At 39.0% G+C, this 18,448-nt stretch overlaps 1 protein-coding gene across 2 annotated transcripts in view; it reads left to right on the top strand.

Moving 5' to 3' along the window:
- The window catches only part of DUS4L (dihydrouridine synthase 4 like), a 38,208-nt gene extending 20,762 nt beyond the window's left edge, over positions 1 to 17,446 (top strand). For both annotated transcript variants that reach the window (XM_040594570.1, XM_040594569.1), the window contains 5 exons: positions 158 to 308; positions 4,589 to 4,724; positions 7,479 to 7,587; positions 14,937 to 15,037; positions 16,446 to 17,446. In XM_040594570.1, coding sequence (XP_040450504.1) covers positions 158 to 308; positions 4,589 to 4,724; positions 7,479 to 7,587; positions 14,937 to 15,037; positions 16,446 to 16,484 — 536 coding nt within the window. In that variant the 3' untranslated portion in view covers positions 16,485 to 17,446. The remainder of the gene's footprint in view (positions 1 to 157; positions 309 to 4,588; positions 4,725 to 7,478; positions 7,588 to 14,936; positions 15,038 to 16,445) is intronic.
- Positions 17,447 to 18,448: the final 1,002 nt, after the last annotated feature.

Genomic DNA, 18,448 nt, shown 5'->3' with positions numbered 1-18,448 from the left:
ATCTTTAAAATGCTTGGGTAACATAAGCGATGTCAGAATTTGTCCTATGCCTGTTTGCTGAGCAGAAAGTCCAAATACATATTTTTAGTACTGTGTCTCATTTGTCAGACATGCATATCAACAGATGTGAATACGAACAAACTGTTTTTGTTTGCAGATGCTGTTAGAGAAGTGAGGAAGTACTCTGTCACGCATATGATTGAAAAGGCTGTAAATGTCAATAGCAACGCCTTTGATCATATTCAGATGAAACTCTTCCGATCGCAAAGAAACCTCTATCTCTCAGGTTTTACTTTATTTCTTTGGCTGTAAGTATAACACTTCTCCAATTTCCGCATAGCACGTTTCTTATAGGAACTATCTCACAAGTAATGCAACTATAAAAAAATGGAAGGCCAGTTTAAAGAGATGAAAGAATTAGGAGTGAGCAGGTTGGCTATGAGGCAAGTAGGATCAAGGAAAATAATATCTTACAAATGTTTGGAGAATAGAAGGATATGTGAGCAACACATGGAAATAAACATTTTGAATGCTTGAGAAAACAAGCATTTTGCAGAAGTTTCTTCAGGGAATACTCATTTCCTTCCTGAAGCTTATGCCCTATGTTTTATTTGTTTTGAACATTGAAAACTGGAATAAAAAACCCTCAAAAACTGAAGTACTGTTAAAATAATCTTAATATATTGCAAGCTGGCATTATTGCATCCTGCTGTGTTAAGAAGAAAAGCTGGAGTCTGACTTGAATCACTTTGTCTAAAGCTTCGAGTTCGGAACTGTAAGATAGTTTTCTGGCTTCTGAGGAAAGTTTCAGATGTTACTTAAGATCAAGCACTTTGTGGCAACTGGCCTACTATGATACAATCTTAAGTGCAGTATCCCTTTCAGGATGTTTAAATACAGCTAATAAAACAGGGTAACAGAAAGGATGGTTCTGTGCTGCACATCAGTAGAAGCCAAGACTACCTGTGAATCTTCACAGTAGCCACAAAAAGCTGCAGAACTTCTCAGCTGGGCAAGGAGAACATGAACTAATTGGACACCCCTTGGAGTGATGTATGGCTGTTTTAGCTGATTATTGAGAAGCATTGTATATAAAGAAGAGTCAAGGAAAAATTCATGTAAAACTTGAGCAGGAAAAATCAAAGGTGGCTGTAGTCTTGCACAATAGTGATAGGAATGTATCATGTTCTTTGTCTTCCTTCAGAAAGGCTAAGTAAATATGTACACATATGTTTGTGATTGCTGCTCCAACAGTTGGAAGCTGGTCCCCCAGGATCCTACTCCCCCTTGGCTTTCAAGGAAGAAAACTTGTCAGGTGGCCCTAATGGATTTTACTGTGGATAAAAGTTCTGCTCTTGAAGAGGTTTGCTTAAGGCCTTTTTTGGGCTACTGGCCTTTCACCAAAATTTAGAAGAAATAAATACTCCTACGGTAGTGGCTAGATCAAAGGACTTTTCTCAGTAGTGCTATTTTGTTTGTCCATTAAACAGACTGTCTGGCAGAGAAGGGGGGAAAAGTGTTTCTTGGTGTGCATTATCCTACACTGCTACTACCCTCACCCAACCAAGTTAAGACCACATGTAGGTATGAATGGGTACTTGGTTGCCCCTAGTTCATTCTTTGGGTCAGTTTTGGTTCATTTTACCACGCCAGCCAATAGGAGAATTCCAGAAGAGTGGTAGAGGGAGATTCCCAAAATGGAGGAGGCTGGAAGCTTGTCACTTCTGGCAATGCAACAAAAGTTATTTGGTACAGGTGAGGAAAATGACCTCCTGTCAGTGGAGGTATTGGGTCCAGCTAAGCCTTCACCCACCACCCGTGTGCACAGAAAGGAGGAGGGTCACAGTCACCAGAGACTGTCCCTGGGGTAGGAGAGAGGCACCCATCTGCTAATCTGACTTGCTGTCTTGGCAGATGTGGAGAGCCTGTGAGGGCTTGTCTGTCTGTCCCTCTTACCCTGTGCTGAACCAGAGAAGGATGAGAAGGGCTGAAAACGAAAGGAAAGCTAAAGAAATCATGTGCCCACTGCTTAGGGGCAGGGAGCCAAGTGACAAAGGATCTGGAAGAGTGAGATGTGGTGTGTCTCATTATCAACATTACATTATGTTGTTTCTTACTGGTAAGGTCTGCTGTTTGGCCTCCCAGTTCTCAGAGCCTTCTGGGAGAGTCAGTGGGGAATGTAACATGATCCACAGGTGCAGCTAGCGAGTGCTTAAACAGATTAGTCATATATAAGTCTGTGGCATCCTAGGATGGGATGTGTCCTTGCATGTAGAGGGAGTTGGCCAATGTCATTGCAAGGCTGTACTATGTCATCTTTGACAGATCGTGGAAATCGGGGGAGGATCCTGGTGGCCGTAAAAAGGTGAACGTTGCACTTGTGTTCAAGAAGGAGAAAAAGCGGGATGTAAGGAACTGAAGACTAACCAGCCTTACCTCTCTGGAAAGGTTATGGAGCAAATCTTACTCAAAGCCATTTCTAGGGGCACAAAGGATACAATAACTTGGAACAGCCAGCATGGATTTACCGAGGGGATCAACCCTTTTGCCTTCTGCAGTGCGGTGACTGGCTGTGTGGATAAAAGGCAGAGCAGTGGGTGTTGTGTGCCCTTAGTAAGGCCTTTGACACAGTCTGTTGTGGTGTCCTGATAGCCAAACTGTGGAGGGATGTGGGCCGGAGAAGTGGAGAAGGAAATGGGTGGAAAATTCCCTGGGTCTTTGGACTCAAAGGATGATAGTAATGCAAATTCAGCTGATGCCGCTCAGGGATTGGTACTGGGCTCAGCAGTGTTTAATGTCCTTGTTAACAACATGGATGATGGGATTAAATGTGCTCTCGGCCAGTTGCAGCCAGTACCTAATCAGAGCGGTTGATACCTTGGAGGGCAGGGCTGCTACTCAGAGGGAGCTAGACAGGTTGGAGAAATGTGCTGCCAGAAATCTCCTGAAGTTAAACAAAGGCAGATGCAAAACCTTACGTCTTGTAGGTTAACCATGTACCGAATCCAGGCTGGGGACTGACTGGCTGGCTGGGTAGAAAGCAGTTTTACAGAAGAGGACCTGGGGATCCTAGTAGACAGCCAATCATGTATCGAGCTGTAATAGCAACAGTGCATTCATTGGGTCAGGAGAAGTGGTTATTCCCCTCGGTCTGGCACATGCGGTGCTGCAGCTCCAGGACCGTGTCCAGTTCTGACTCCTCAAAATACTGGAGTACTGCAGCGGGATACTGAGAAGGTTGGGTGCTGAAACACTAAGACCTGTGAGGCAAGCATGAGAGAGCTTGCCTTCAGCCAGAAGGGATACTGAAGGGGAGATCCTGTTGCTTTTTATAGCTATCTAGTGGTAGGATGTAGAGCAGATAGAGTTAGCTCTTCTCAGGGGATCCACACTGGAATGACAAGAGACAACCGGCCAGGAACCTGGGAAATTCTGACTTGTAGTAAAAAAGTACTTTTTCTACTACCAAGTGTGTTCAAAAACTGGAACAAGGACCCTGAAAGATGGTGGACTCTCTCCCATCATTGGAAATGGTGGGAGCTCAACTGGACAAGCCTCTGAGCAATCTGCACAGCCTGTCCCAGTTTTGGGCAGGAGCTTGGACAGGATTACCTCTGGAAGCCCCTTTCAACCTACATGAATCTGTGATTCTGTTTCAGTAATCATGTTTTACTGACTCTTGACTGCTGTATCTGTAAATTAATAAGCCATAGTAAAACCTGCTAACACTTGAAAAGTAGCAACATGGGGACCTTAACTTTTCTATTAAAACAAAAAGTAATAAAATGAGCCTTTGATGAAAAGCAGGGGGGAGGGCTTACTTTGGAAGTCAAAAGGTCTATTAATATGCTTTCAGTTACGAAAAAGCCAATTACTTGGATTTTCAGGTTTCTTTTGAAGAGCAGCTATATAGTTATCTTACAGGAATTAATTTAGTCTTGCTTTGGCCTTTCCTTGATTCAGCAACATACTGCTTTGCAAGACTCCAAGATGAATAACAAAAGTAGTGATGCAAAGAGGCAATCACTAGATCAGATCAAGGAAGGTATTTACAAAGCTTAAATTTGAGGTGCCATGTGAGTTCTGACATTCATGTATGTTCTGATTTATACAGTATTGACAGAGTACTTTGTAGATTAATATGCTTATGTTGCTAATTTTACTCTTGTAAGGCCTTTTATAAAGTTACAGGTTTTTGTGTTGTATTCATTACCATAACGTGTTGCTTGGGTCTTGTATTCAGAGATGCATCCTATTTAAAACACTAGATCATGTAAAAGTATTTCAGCCCGTAAGCAAGCAGGTCTCTGATCCCTTGATGGCTGTGGGTTTGGGGGAGGAGGGAGGTTCTACGACAGGTAAAAATCAGATTTTTGATGGATAAAAATCTTTGTAGTCTCTTATCTTACTGTTAGTTGTAATCGATGAGCCTGGATATTTCCCATCAGATGCTCGAACAGTCCTCTTGTGGTTTTGTTTTCACAACTGATGCAAAGAGAGAAAGAAAAGGGGTTGGTTTAGTTTTGGTTTTGGTTTTCTTCTAATTTTGCTGTGAATTACTGTGCTGTTCACTGTGTTTCTTCACCAGCGTATTGAGACGTACTGTTACCCTTCTTACTCAGTTGGCAAAAGAGATGGCCTCTCATGCGGCTCTGGAAGCACAAGTAAATGATGCTACTGAAGCAGCCAAAAAATACATGGCTGAGAAGGAAAGACTGCAGGAGGTATCTGTGAGCTTTTTTAGTTATTTTCTTATACAGCAAGTAATTAGTATAAAATACTCTGGGGATGGTTTGCTACTGAATAACGTTTGTTCATTTTTTCCTTCTGGTGGAAAAAAGAATACAATGTTCTTATAATACAGAATTCAGAATACTGAATACAAATATCAGTAGCGTTTTACTAACAAAGAAAACTAAAGTAATCCAAATTGATGAAATTCATACTGGAAAGACAGAATTTCATTTAAGTAGTAATGTATTCTTTAAATACGTCTCTGAATTTAATCATAGCATAGTAAAGGGAGATACTGGTTTTATTCAGTTTATCCTAAACATTTGGCTGTTTAGGTTAGGTCAGGGTTTAGCAGTCCGGTATGGAAAAGTCTACAGTATTGCTGTTCTCGTGCTGGCTCTTTCTCCTAAATAGGATTTGCTCCAGTCCTGAAATGTCTAACTTGTGAAATTGGTCTCTAGTATTTAGTGTAGTTTGTATGCTTGGATCTATTTTTATGGCGAGTCAGCCAATTTCCTAATACCTCCCTCTCCCAGTAAGACATTGCCATAGTATTAATGAGGGTATTACCAAAAATCTTACACTTAAAAGAAGCACCAATGGACCAAAGGTTTGTTATTTTTATGAAATGAAAACATTCATATGGGTTTTTTTAATGAAAAAATGTAAGAATGGAGAAAATTATGCTATCACTTGTCTGTTGTGGTTCAATATACAGTTGTATGCAGGAAGGGAAATCAGCAAGGATAATAAAGATAAATGCATGAAATCTTTTTGCATAATTGGTTAGTCTGACTTCTGTTGGAAGACATTGAACCATAAGCTAGAGTGCAGGTATCCAGGGTATGAAGACTTCTACAGCATTCTTCAGTCTGGCACATTGTCAAAACAAAATTCACTGCAGGTGTGTACAGGTTTCCTTCCAGTTTGTCTGGAGCAGTGTCTATGGTTACCAGCACTGTATATTTTTTTTTTTGGGTAATAAATCATCAGACAAAGAGAACAGATTCTGGACAAAAAGTACTAGATGGGATGCAAAAAAAAATCCAGCTGGTTGAGAGGTGCTGTAAAACAAGGATCACTAGAGTGTGCATTAGGTATTTGCCAAGTATGACATGATTCCAAAATCTTGGGATTTGGTATTTTGTCAAACTGATCCAGACTCCCTCCCTCAGCCATGGAATTTCTCTCTTTACTGGTACTTTGTTTGTTTCTTCTCTGGCCTGTTGGGATTTGGCCAAAAGTCCTCTTTTTGTTCTGCTTTCACATTCTCTTAGCAACACATTCTCCTAGCCACTTGTAAGCGATAGCCAGGGACTGGAAACTGTATTCCTGTCTGTTTCTATTTGTGTGTTTGATTGCATGGTTTGTCAAAGCAGTCGTAGCCACAGGTACAGCCAGCATGCTGTCGCTGAACCTCTGTTGTGCTGGAGTTGCAAAGTGTTCAGAATTGGTCTATTTTAACTTTATAGGGATAGTGTGACTTAGGTTCCTCTGTGGCTTGGCCCCTGCATTTGTGTTCATTTACAAGAGAGCTTCATTCCACTATCAGAGAGGGGCAAGAGCAGTTGCATATAGGGTGCCGGCTGTAAGTATAAATACTCTGAGTTTACTCTAGTGTGCTAGGTCTGTGCTATCTCCTGTTCAGAGATTCCATGGAGCACAGGACTTAAAGACAGAAGTTTACAGAAAAAAATGTGTATTAATAGAAGTGAGGAAAAAGTAAAGGAGGCAGTCTGTGGCCAATTTCATGTCAAAATGGCTATGGTTTTGTTACCAACAGTCAAGTGCAGTCTCTGCTCTTTGATTAAATAGTTTCTGGAAGGTTTTCTTCAGCTCTTTTCTTAGGATTGTTTACCAGTCTTTACTTTAGGAAGAATGAAAAGAACTGTTTATAATCTTTCCCCTCTGCTTCCACTTGTGCCCAGTAGGCTCTGATATCACCAGTTCACCTAACAGTTGTTCATCTCAGTTGTTCAGCTTTTCTTTTTTGCCATTAAGCATTTACCACTTCTTCTGCCATTTTTGTAACAGAGGTGGTGTTTGGTTGGGTGATAGAGGCTGTATGAGCCAAGGGTCTAATTATGGAGTCTAATCCTTAACTTTCAAGTGATCAGTAGCAATTCCCTTAATGAGAAGATTCTGCATAAGTATAGTAGTGCCAACACTTTCAGAGTACAAAGAGTATACTGCTCGTGTCTGCTACTTACATGGCTTTTCCTGAATCCTTTCCTAGTTTTTTCTTGATTTCCATGGAAATCTAATCTGGTATTGAGGTATTCTGAAGATTGAAGAAGTAGCTACAAACCTACAAGAAGAGATTTGTGATATATTACATTATTTAGATCAGAATAAATTATTAGAACAAGTTGTACACAAACATGGCAATGTTCTGTCACTTGCAGTCCTGGTGTATATTTTCTGGAAAAGCCATTTATAACCTGAAGGGAATGTATGGGCTTGGTGCAGAGATACAAAGTACTCGTAACACAGGCGATAATGCTATACTATTACGTATATGCCATTACTATCAATGTAAAACATAGAGCATTTTTTTTTCCTTTTTTTATTTTGCTGTTTTGGAGGGGGTTTTGTCTAGAATGACTGAGTATCTGCCTGTGTCATGTTGGCATTTGATAAAACCTGTCACTTTGCAAGATCAAGGCTGACATTCTCTGGTTGTTTGTCTTTAGTGTCAGACTAATGAAAACAAAATTAATTGTAGTTACTCTGTGTTTTAATAGGCCTTGAGTGAAAAAGACATCAGTAAAAAGAAAGTGTCAGCAGAAACAACTGATGAAAAGTTGAAGGAAATTGAACATTTGAAAGGAGAGCTACAGAAGACATCAAATGGTAAGTACTGGTTAAGACTTGTTTGCAATTAAGGAAAAGATTATTTCAACACACTGGATGTCAACAATTTATTCTAGATGTAGCATTAACTTCATCAGTTTACAGAATGCTTGGCTTGGGGTTTCTTCACATTCGACTAGGAACTGGAAAAACATGCTATTGCCATATGGGTATTTTAGTAAATGTTTTCATTATGAAAATGCACTGTGCGCGGTGTAATGTGAACACCTTAGTTAAATTGTAATTGGTAGCAGATTGAATTGATATATTTAAGTGGTGTTGATCTGTCTTCATCAGTGACATGACCACGATATGGAATCAATTGCAGGTTGCTTATAGGCATCTGGTTGATCTTGTCATAGTATCAGCCATGTTCCCTGTGTAAAATGGGCAAGTATGTGGTAGTTTTTCCTTTAAATAGGATTTTGGTCAGATAGCAGAAAAGTCCTTGACTAGTATTCTAAATTTATATATCTCCTGCAGCAGAGGTGTGAGATGTTTTGGGTTTTTTTTCTCTACAAGGAAACATGCATTGCAATTTGTAATGTAATACTTTTGTTAGCAGTTTCCGTGTTTAAGGTTTAGGTTGTCAAAACTGCTTTCTAGACAACCCAAATTGAGATAGAAGCAGATTTTACCTGTTTGGTTCTGTCTTACTGGGATCTGTCAAGGTGTGTGATGCTTATGAACACCTGCTCATCTGAAATTAGTGTTTTTAAGATAACACTGCCTGTGACCTTGTAAGCATTAATCAGATGTTCAGACTTCAGCAAAATACAGATTTTCGTGGTACCAAATAGCATGTTGTCATCAAAACATAGCCCTGCTTTCATATTGCATGGCACTGCTACAAAGCTGTAATAAAAACAAATATTTCATTAATCATTTTTCATTGTCTTCTGGGAAGATGAACAAGAACTGTGGAACAGCTGTTTTCAGCTGGGCTTGAAGCAACAGGAATCTTCAAATAGAGAGTCTCATTCGTTCATATTCTCAGGCAGGTTTGATTGTGGGCTTTCCCTCTCCTGCTGTTTTCTTAAAGAAAGGGGGGGAAACTGCCTTTGAAGTGGCAGGATCAATGAAAAACTTAAATGCATATATTTTATTTAAACTAACTGGTGGTATGTAACACTAATATATATAAGCTTTTCAGTCAGAAATGCTAGAGAAAGCTAAGGAACAAATAGATTTACCACATGCTGCTTCAGCTGCATTTTCCCCGTGGGCTGTTGTGCATCCAAAAGATGTATAAATTAAGGCATGCTTGAGTCTTTTGTTAGGGGGAAAGTGGGGGAGAGGGTCTTTTTAAGGAATGAATAGGAAAGTATTTACAGCCTTTCCTTGATGCCATCCCCCTCATTGCCAAGACAGAAAATCCCATGGTTATGTTAATTATCATCAGCTAGATGGTGTTAAAGTACATCTAACTTACTTTTGTTTAAGTTTTCTTATACATTATTTTGAGCAAACTGATAGCCAGAAAGTTTAAAATACTTGGTAATAACCACATCTGTAGACACTGCTTTCTGTGGAGTGTTAAGAGATTTAATGTGAATCAAATTTACTGCTTTCTTTTGAAACTTTTGCAACTGTGCAGGTGGATGTTGTTTCATGCTCGCTGAGTGTGAGCAATGCATTACACAAAATCAAAGTTAAGACTGAAAAGCTTGTTTTGCCTCTCTTTAACAATTTGTTTCATGCCGCTGAGCTCACATGACTTAAGTAACCTTTCCTTCGTGTCCACAAAGCCTAATCCATGAAAATGGGGGAGCAAGGGGTGTAGTTGTCACTCTGTAATGAAACAAGGCAAAAAATAGTATAAAAAGGAAAAACTTTACTGGTTTGGGGGTTTTTCTTTTTCTTTGTTTTTCAGCTCTAGTATCAACTGAGTCATAAGTTTGGGTTTTGTTCTTGTTTGATTGGGGTTTTGGGTTTTTTGTTCTGCTTGGATGAAAGAACAGGTATAATGTTTTTTCACAAAGCAGTTTCAAATATGCATTGCTCTAGTCTGGTACATTTGCAACATGTAACTACGTGCTACTTACACATGGTGATAGGGTGATCCATTACTTCATAGTAGGCCCTGTGCTGGAAGGTGGGTTAACTCAGTAGTGGCACCCAGGAGGAGTCCTAAGTAAGTCTGCTTCACATTTAAGTAATGCAGTTTAGTATCAGATTAGTGCTGTGACTTCAGGGGGAGATCCAAATTTTCTGTAAGGTTTTGATCCAGTATTTACAACTTCTGACAGAAAATATGGTATGTCTCCTCTTTCTGAAATTCTGACTGAAATTATAGTGTAAAAAATAGTGATTATTGCAGACTTTCAGGAGACTTAGCTCTAGTTCTTCAACTTTATGCCTTTTACAGGAATCACAGTCCTTATGCTTTTTTGTCCACCTAAGTGTAAGTGGAACCCTAAGTTAAGATGACGTTTTGCCACCTACTGTGCTGTGGGCAGGTGGGGAGGGAAAGTAAAAATACAAGACCAAGAGACTAATAGTGAAATTACTAAAATCTGAGGAAAAGTTGGAAATGAGCGATAAAGATTTCAGCCAAGTTTGTTTTGTTTTCAGACTTGACTTTCCTATCCCCCTGGATGACCTTTTTTGCTTTATGGTGGAAATGAAGGAAGGGGGCCTAGTTCTTCACTACTTTATTGCAGACCCACATACTTGGGGTTTTATAGGCACCCAGCAGTGGGGCTAGCACTTTCAGAGCCTAAATCCATTTTTAGCATACCTGGACATGTAATAACATGACTGTTTAGAAACCTTCCAAGATGGTATTTTATTGATCCACTTGTCTACTATGAAAAATGTCTCACTTATACCTAGAAAGAAATAAATATGCTTACTCCTAGGAGCACCCAGTGCAGATATGAGAATGTTTCTGCTGTTACACATTAGACATATTTCTAACAAAATGTTGATTCACACAATAAAAGGCTCTCAGTGTGGAAGCTGGTCTCAGACCTATAGGAATTTCCTGTGGAAAGAAGAGATACTATGATATTGTTTCATTTTGGTAGTTCTGAAAAAGATCCAAAAGCTAAAACAAAACAAACTATCTCCAACCGGACGTGAGATCAGAGTCTGAGAGAAGTTTCATGAAGCAGCTGTCCTTAAGTGTCCTTGGACTGGGGGCAGGAATGGGACTTTTGGGGCATTAACTTCCTTTTCTCGCTCACAGATCCCACACTGTGGAAATGCTGATGTGGAAATGTCCATTTGTTATTAAGGGACTCTGGGCAGGAGGGAGATTTCTGTGGTGCTGTACTATTTTACCTTTTATCAGATCTTTTTTTGGTGACACTGTCCTAGTGTAACGTTACAGCTTCATTTGCACAACAAAGTTACACAGAATAACTAGTATGGAGCAAGTCTTGCAGCAGAACACACTGGTGCCAAGTATGAAACTCCAGCTCATTGACCGCTCGCTCTTCTAACAATGTTTTGTGGCAAACGTTGGGAATACATTTCATAGAACTGTTGCTGTCAGGGAGGATTCAGCTCAGCCTTTGTGTTGCCAGGCAGGCTAGTGTCATGTATGAAAACTATATTTATGTTGTGCTCTGCTGAAGTACTCCAATTCTTTAAAACAAACAAATAAACAAAACAAAACAAAAAAAAACCCCACAAAAACCCCCTCCAAACAAACAAAAAACCAAACCCCCAAACTATCAAACTTTCTTTTGTAAGCTGGGAATAGGAGATACAAGTTAAATGAATTGGCCATGGACTCATGTTACTTAGCCAATGACAGAGGGAGGTTTAGGAACAAAATCCATATTACTTAACCTTACTTTTAAACTGTAACAGTGTGACCTTGGTGGGAGCCGTTGCACAATGTCACATGCGATGAGTTGATATTTGTATTTGTTGATTCGAAGGGATGTCGCTGCATACAGCAAGCATGGTTTTGTTATACAAGGCCATTTATGCCATTTGAAGATGCTGTAACATCCCTTTTGTCATTTGAGGTTGTGAAAGGTACTTGGAGTAAAATTGTGTATAATTTTTTGGCCCTTCCTTCTCTTTTCTTGTCTGACCATTATATGTTAAGAAGAGAATTTAGAATTAGTATGGAATTATTTGACTGGAGTTGTGTTCCCAGCTTTGCAGTGTATTTGTTGGCAAATCGCGTGTCCCGTCAGTGCCTAAATTCTTAACTTTGAATAGCTCTTTCTCAATTTGGAGACTTAAAAGAGAGGGATCTTTCTTAGTCTTAAACTAGCCCAAATCATTTGGGGTTTAGACTTGTATTGTAAGCAATGCTAATTTAAGTTCCAGATTGTTTCCTTAGTAGCAAGCACTGTAAGTCAAGTGATTTAGTCAGACCAGGACTAGTAGCTGTGCATGGAATGCCCAAAGAATCTTTGGTTGCTTTTGTTTCTGTTTGGTTTTGTTTTACTGTTTGGTTCTTCGTTCTTGTTGAAATGAGAAGACGAAGTGCTACAGCTGATGGGCTGTGGTAACCTCTTCAGAGCAATTTTTTTCCTCATCTTTCAACATTAGAGGAATCTGAAGCAAACTGTCTATCCTGGAACACAGGATACAGGGAACGGGGTAAGGGAAGGACAGGTTCTCTACTTCTCTCAGCTGTACATGTTACATTAGTTTATGGACCTCCAGTCATACATTAGGTGTAATGGGATGAAATTTTCCATAAATATCTTCCATTGATACACAGCCCTAAGAATATTTTGTTGATTTTTCTTTGAAGGGAAGGGGGAGGAATGAAAAAGGGCAGCCCACCTCTCACAGTAATGAGGCTGGATTCCAGTTTGGGGACTTAATGATTATTCCTCTCATAAGTTGCATTAATGTAGAAGCAGCATTCTCACCTCCTACCTGCTCATGCATTTACTTGGTAGGAGCAGTCAGTTGTTGGGGTTTGCTTGCTGCGAGTCCAGCTGTTCTGTCTCCTGTGAGGCAGTGTTACAGGCCAGATGGAAGCCAGAAATAATAACTGACTGTATTGTGCACACAAAGGATCTTCTGTTTTCTGCTGGATCAGTGTGCGTATGATATGATCCATATGACAAATATACCGGTACGATCGACTTGGCTGCACTGCAGTGTTCCTGCAATGGCAAAATAGTTGAGCAGTGGTCTGTGGACAGTCTCCATTCCTTGACAAGAAGACGTCCAGAGAAGCTCGTGCACTGGGGAATTCACATGCTCAAAGATGTGATGCTCCTTTTTATTGTGTGGCCCCAACAGAAATGAGTCTGAGTTTGGTGAGGGTGTTTTGTCCGTAGCCAACACAGGTGGAAAGGACAAGCTGTTCTTTCATTTTTCTTCTTCTAGGGTTAGGTGAGGTAGTCCTGTCCTACATCTGTTTTGGTCAAAACATTGAAACAATGCAGCAGCTTGTTTGCTTTCTTGGTTTGCAGACACTTTTAGATATTTTGTTCATGTTTTAAAGATACAGTAGTTTTTACTTGCAACTAAAGTACTGTGCTGCTGCTTGTAAACAACTAAATACTATTGTATCAGTACCATCCAGTTAAGACTTCTTTAGAAGTGAGATACTGTTAATTTTTACTATCACAAACTATGTTCAAGAATGTTTAAAACAAAGGCAAAATTTAGCTTTCTAGTTAGCAGTTTCTTAAAGCAAAATGGCATATGCATATATATTTTTGTCTACAACTTAAAATTCAGAAGCTTATCAAATTGTCACAGGTTTATTTTAGACTGATTTCCAAATTTTACTGTTGAATATTTTAAATGGTAGCAAGAACAGATTGAGAGTAAATGCAGTGGGGTTTGACATGTCAGATGTGTGGAAGTTGTGGTTATTCCAAAACCTTTGGAAAATGTTTTTTTTGTATTGATGCTGTCAAGAATGTATTAAAGGATGAAGGATATCTATGTAAGAGTATGGAAATGAAAAAATGGATGTAAAGAGATGGGATGAATTTTTGACCATGTTGGAATCAAGAGACATAAGTGTAATTAACTTCAGTAGACCAGAATTTCAGGCTAGGTAAAAGTCCTGTTACTGGAAAAACACTTTCAAACTTTTAAAATGAGAATGATTTTGAATCTATACATTCAAATCAATTAATTAAAAATCACAGAAATGCTGGGGGAGGAATCTTCCTTTTCTATGTAGGAGAACAGTCAAATCTCTTGTGTCATGGTGTTTGGGGAACTAGCTCTCAAAAAGAAACAGGGTTCAAACCAGAGTGCCTGTAGCTAGATGCTGAACAAAAAAACACATCTAGCTCCTCATCTTTTGAGAACAGGTTCTTACAGAGGTGCTGTAATTCTTGAGTGTCTTGGAGGTCCTTGGGAAAGAGCAGTCTGTCTCGTGGAGCTCACAGCCAAGGGATGGATCCACATTTTTGGAAGAAGGAAAATTACAAATGTTTCTGTTTCCATTTGTACCATCAAGATAATTTTTTAAAAAATTTGGCTATGTGAGGCAGGCTATAGGTCATTAACAGCATTTCTCTGTTTTTAGCATGAATAAATCAAGTTTTAGGGTATGCCTGTGCTGCTGCAGCAGAGAAATATAAAGATACCTGAGATGCTTAGAGGAATATAAAAATGTCTAAAATGACCTTACTTGAATGCTTGCATAACAGCTTAGGAGTAATGGCTCTGTGAAACTTTATGCTGATCTACTCTGCATTGTAAATTAGCCCCTATAGAGTCTTAAGCTGTTTTGTACTGCAGCATAAACATGTTCTCAGTGTATTGCTGATGAGATTGTGAGTAGAGTAATAATTACATGTTAAAAACCTGTTCACAGTTGCCTGTCCTACCACAACCATTTCTGCCTTCTCATCCATAAAGTAATGCTTATAATGAATTAACTCATGCGTGGTAAAACATATAACAGGGTGAAAAGGAGGGCTCTGTGCTCCTCTAGTAGTGTATTCTCTCTGTTTTTTGGGCACACACCACCACCACCACCCATTTTGTAGATGACATCAGTTGCTTTGCTAAAATCTTGCCCAGTATTTAGGTTCCCTCTTTAAAGAGGGCTGACAGTTTTGATTTCAGGGTTGTAGAGTTTTGTTTTTCTAGAACTGTCTTCTGCAATGTGACAGAACACTCTAGTCATCACTGATTTGTCGCTTCTGTCAACAGTTTATTGGTCTTGCCCCCCCCTTAGGTTTCTTACAGCCTCTTCCTGTTCCTTGTGATGCTCTTCCGGAACACAGGTTATTCTTTCCCTTCCTTGTGCTGCACATTGCTTCCTGTGTCCATCTGTGATGCTCTGTTTTAAGGTTTTTAGAGGAAGGACTGTCAAGTGCAATGGGTGGAGCTAGGGCTCTGAGGAACTGCAGGAATACAAGTAAGAAAATTAAAACACCAATTCTGGTATTTTACAGCTCTCCACAAGGCGAATAATGATGTGATTGCAGTTAAAAAGCAATCTGAAGGCATTAAAAGAGAGTATGATCGTCTGTTGAAAGAATATGAAAGGCTTCAGGTAAGTGGTTCTGGGTCGCTATATGAACATGATGTTCTGAAATTGTACCAGCGAAATTCTGCTTGTTGGGCATTTGTTATGCAGGAGAACTTACCAAAATCTTTAGTATAGCATAAAGTTAAGATGGGCAGCACTCCTTTAACTTCGTCAGCATAGCAGAATTTTGTTTTTCATGGACTGGATGGCAAAGCTACTAGCATTTTCCTTTTTGCATTTCAGGTGACAAAGCTCAGGACTTTTCTAAGTCTAGACTAGATTTTGCTGTCACTTGGGAAATAAGATTCAGATAGTTTTGCATGCGATGATCAAACTGCAATATCTTGTAAGAAAATTGTAGTAGTGTGAGTGGTATATACATTTATAAAAGTAATTTTATTTGCTCTTTAAACATGCTTTTGCAATGCATGATTATAAATGTTGCAATACTGTTGATATGCAAGAACAACAACAAAACAAACCAACCAACAAACAGCCTAGGCTAAAAACTGGCTACTATAAAAATCAAACTGAAGTACAAAATAAAATAAAAAAAAACAACAGTGCAGCATAGCAAGCAAAAACTGAATTAGCAGTTTGATTGGGTTTGCATATGCGTATGGCTGTAATACGCATAATAAACAGTACTTATTTTTAGTAGTACTGGGATCCCTACCCATTCTTTAAGTTGTCTGACAGGTGTTTATATGTTCCATGCCTACTGTCCCAGAATTCAACCAAAATTCAATAAAAATCAAAGTTAGCCTGTTTACAAATAGTGGTCATAGGAGAACATTATGCTAAAATTATAATGACCTGCTTTGCAAGAAGAGCTGTTTCTTGGTCCTGTATTACTAAAATTTTAAAAAGGCAAATTTGAGCTGATTATAATTTCTCCTGTACTCTGTGAAGCTTCTTGCCGATCCCAGCCTCACCCTATACTCTTACAGATATTGCTCAACTGATCTCTGTGTTCAAATTAAGACCACCATGCATGTCCTATCTTTGTTGTGCTTCCATGTGCAATGAACCAAAGTAGTCCTGCTGCATTTCTAACAGTCTTGTGGTCTAGATCACACATCCTTACAGTTTTCTGTTTACCTCTGAATGGAAGGAACAGAAGGTACTGAGCACACAGTAGATGCAGCTCCTAAGGATAAATCAGTTGATAGCAGAAAATGTTTTCTGCTGGGTTTGCTGCACAGTTCAGCTGTGATGTGAACAGGGAGCAGAAGGGGGCTGCGTGGCTGTCACTCTACTGGGATCAGAAGCGCACGTGTGATGTGGGGTAATATTGATGGGACTACAACTTTGAAGGGTGTATAGTGAACTAATCGGGTATGATTGCAAGGGGGCAAAATGTGGCATCTGGAATCAACTGTTTCTGATCTTGCCAAACATTTATTTATTTTTTTAATCTGTCTCGTTTCAGGGGAGTTTAAATGCAGCAGAAGACAAGAAAGACCTGTAGATGCATCTAGGACAGATGGCATCGGTACAGTTACTTCAATGAGTAAAGCCTTATGCTGTTTAGGCTCCTGATGCATATCTAAAACAAAACTTCATTTTTCTGAAAAGCACATGTATTGCAGGTCACTGTTCAGATTTCTTCAATATATCTTGGTTGCCAAAATACTCTGTGTGGTAAATAAAATGTTAAGTGGCTTACCTGATTTACTATGGTGTTTGTTGCTGCTCTTATGAGGAGAATCTCGAAAATCTTTCAGTTCCATCTGGAGCAACTTGACTGTCCTCCAAGCTTTTGCCCTCCAGAATGGTAACAGATCATGCAGCATTTGCTTGTAGCTCTTAAGCAAGGTTGTATGTCACGCTATATCACAAAAACACAACTACCTAAGCCTCCTTTGCAACAGCTGTTTGAAGACTTAAAAAATTCAGTTACCAGTGGGTTGAAGAAGGCTGAAAGCTTTTTATCAGCCATTTCACTTCAGTGGAAAACTGAATAACAGTCAATCTAAGGAAAATAAAGAAAGAGGGAAAAATGCACTTCTAAATCCATCTCACTAGCTTGTTACTTTCACTTGGCCACATGGATGAGTTTATTTTAACAAAATGGTATTTTGCATGCCTCAGGTTTATTTTTCTTTAATATATTGGACTATTTAAGTTTTCATAACCAAAGTTTGGGGTTGGTTGGTATTAACATGCTGTATTTTTACACTGTTTAAATCTGTTTACTCTGTATGTTCCACCTAACTTCTTTTGTCTTGCTAAGTAAAAATTCTTTTTAAATGTAGTTAGTTGGGTTTGTTTTGTTTTTGTTTTCATGGATACGATACCTCAAATGTGCACTGTTTTGCATAAGCCCTTTTTTGCATTCAGAAAGTTGGTTTGAGTTTTTTTGTTAGTTGGTTCCAGTTTATATTTGAAAGTTGGATATGTTTGTTATATTAAAGGGGTTGTTCAAGTTCATGAGTTTCTGGGTTTATTTGTGTAAATCTTTCCCAGTATATTATCTCATCAGAGTTAATAGGTATATACACAAAGAACAAAATATAATTCTAACTTGGTGATATTTAACTTTCTGTGGAAATACAGCCTTCTTCATAGGGTAGTTTTGATTGCTCTGGAAATAGGATTTGTTTAGCTTACAATTTAAACAGTGTATTAAGTACTATAAAGCATATTAACATAACATATTAAACAAGAATGCATATGTTTTTAAGAAATATTTTATCCTTGCTGGAGTAGTACAGAATGTGTTCTCAGAGGTTCTATGACACTGGAGACTTGTTTATTCATATCAAAACTTTCAGGAGAAGCTACAGATTTTCCCTTAATACACACAGGTATAATTATGGTAGAAAGTTATTTCCAGTCTGATCTAAAGACTGCGGTTGGAAGCCTTAGAGGTATAACAGCAAGTGCTGTTTTTAATAACAGAACTAAAAAATCACTGGCTTTTCTGACTTTAAGACCCAGAACAAAAGCAAATACTACTTACTATTTACTGTTGTTATCTACTTATTAAATTTCAAGCATTTCTTTCTATATGACAAGTAAATAATTAGGTAGATAATTAGAAACTTACAATGAAAGGTATAATGCACCAGACTCTTTGTTCCCAAACAGTTATCTTAGAAAACAATAGCACGGAACAAAAAATGGGTAGTTGTGAAGGCACCGATATTATCAATACTTCCTCTTGAGAAGGAAGTCTGAATGCTTTACAGCAATTTTTGCTGTGGAGCATGACTGAAGTTTGAAGGAGTGCATAGTGGTATGAACTGCTCCCTCAGAAGCTGAAAGGATGCCTGGTATTTTTAAACATGCCCCACGCATGCAACATATGGTACTTGTGCACTGCCCTCTAATTTACATATGTAATAGCCTAGCAGTTTCCTGCTGGCTGCTTGGAAGATGGGGACCCACTTGTTGAGAGATCAAGGAGACAAAAAACCCCGTGTGTATCAG

This window comes from Falco naumanni, chromosome 5 (assembly GCF_017639655.2).
Source record: "Falco naumanni isolate bFalNau1 chromosome 5, bFalNau1.pat, whole genome shotgun sequence".
Lineage (NCBI taxonomy): Eukaryota > Metazoa > Chordata > Aves > Falconiformes > Falconidae > Falco > Falco naumanni.
This window is presented reverse-complemented; position numbering and strand designations above follow the sequence as displayed.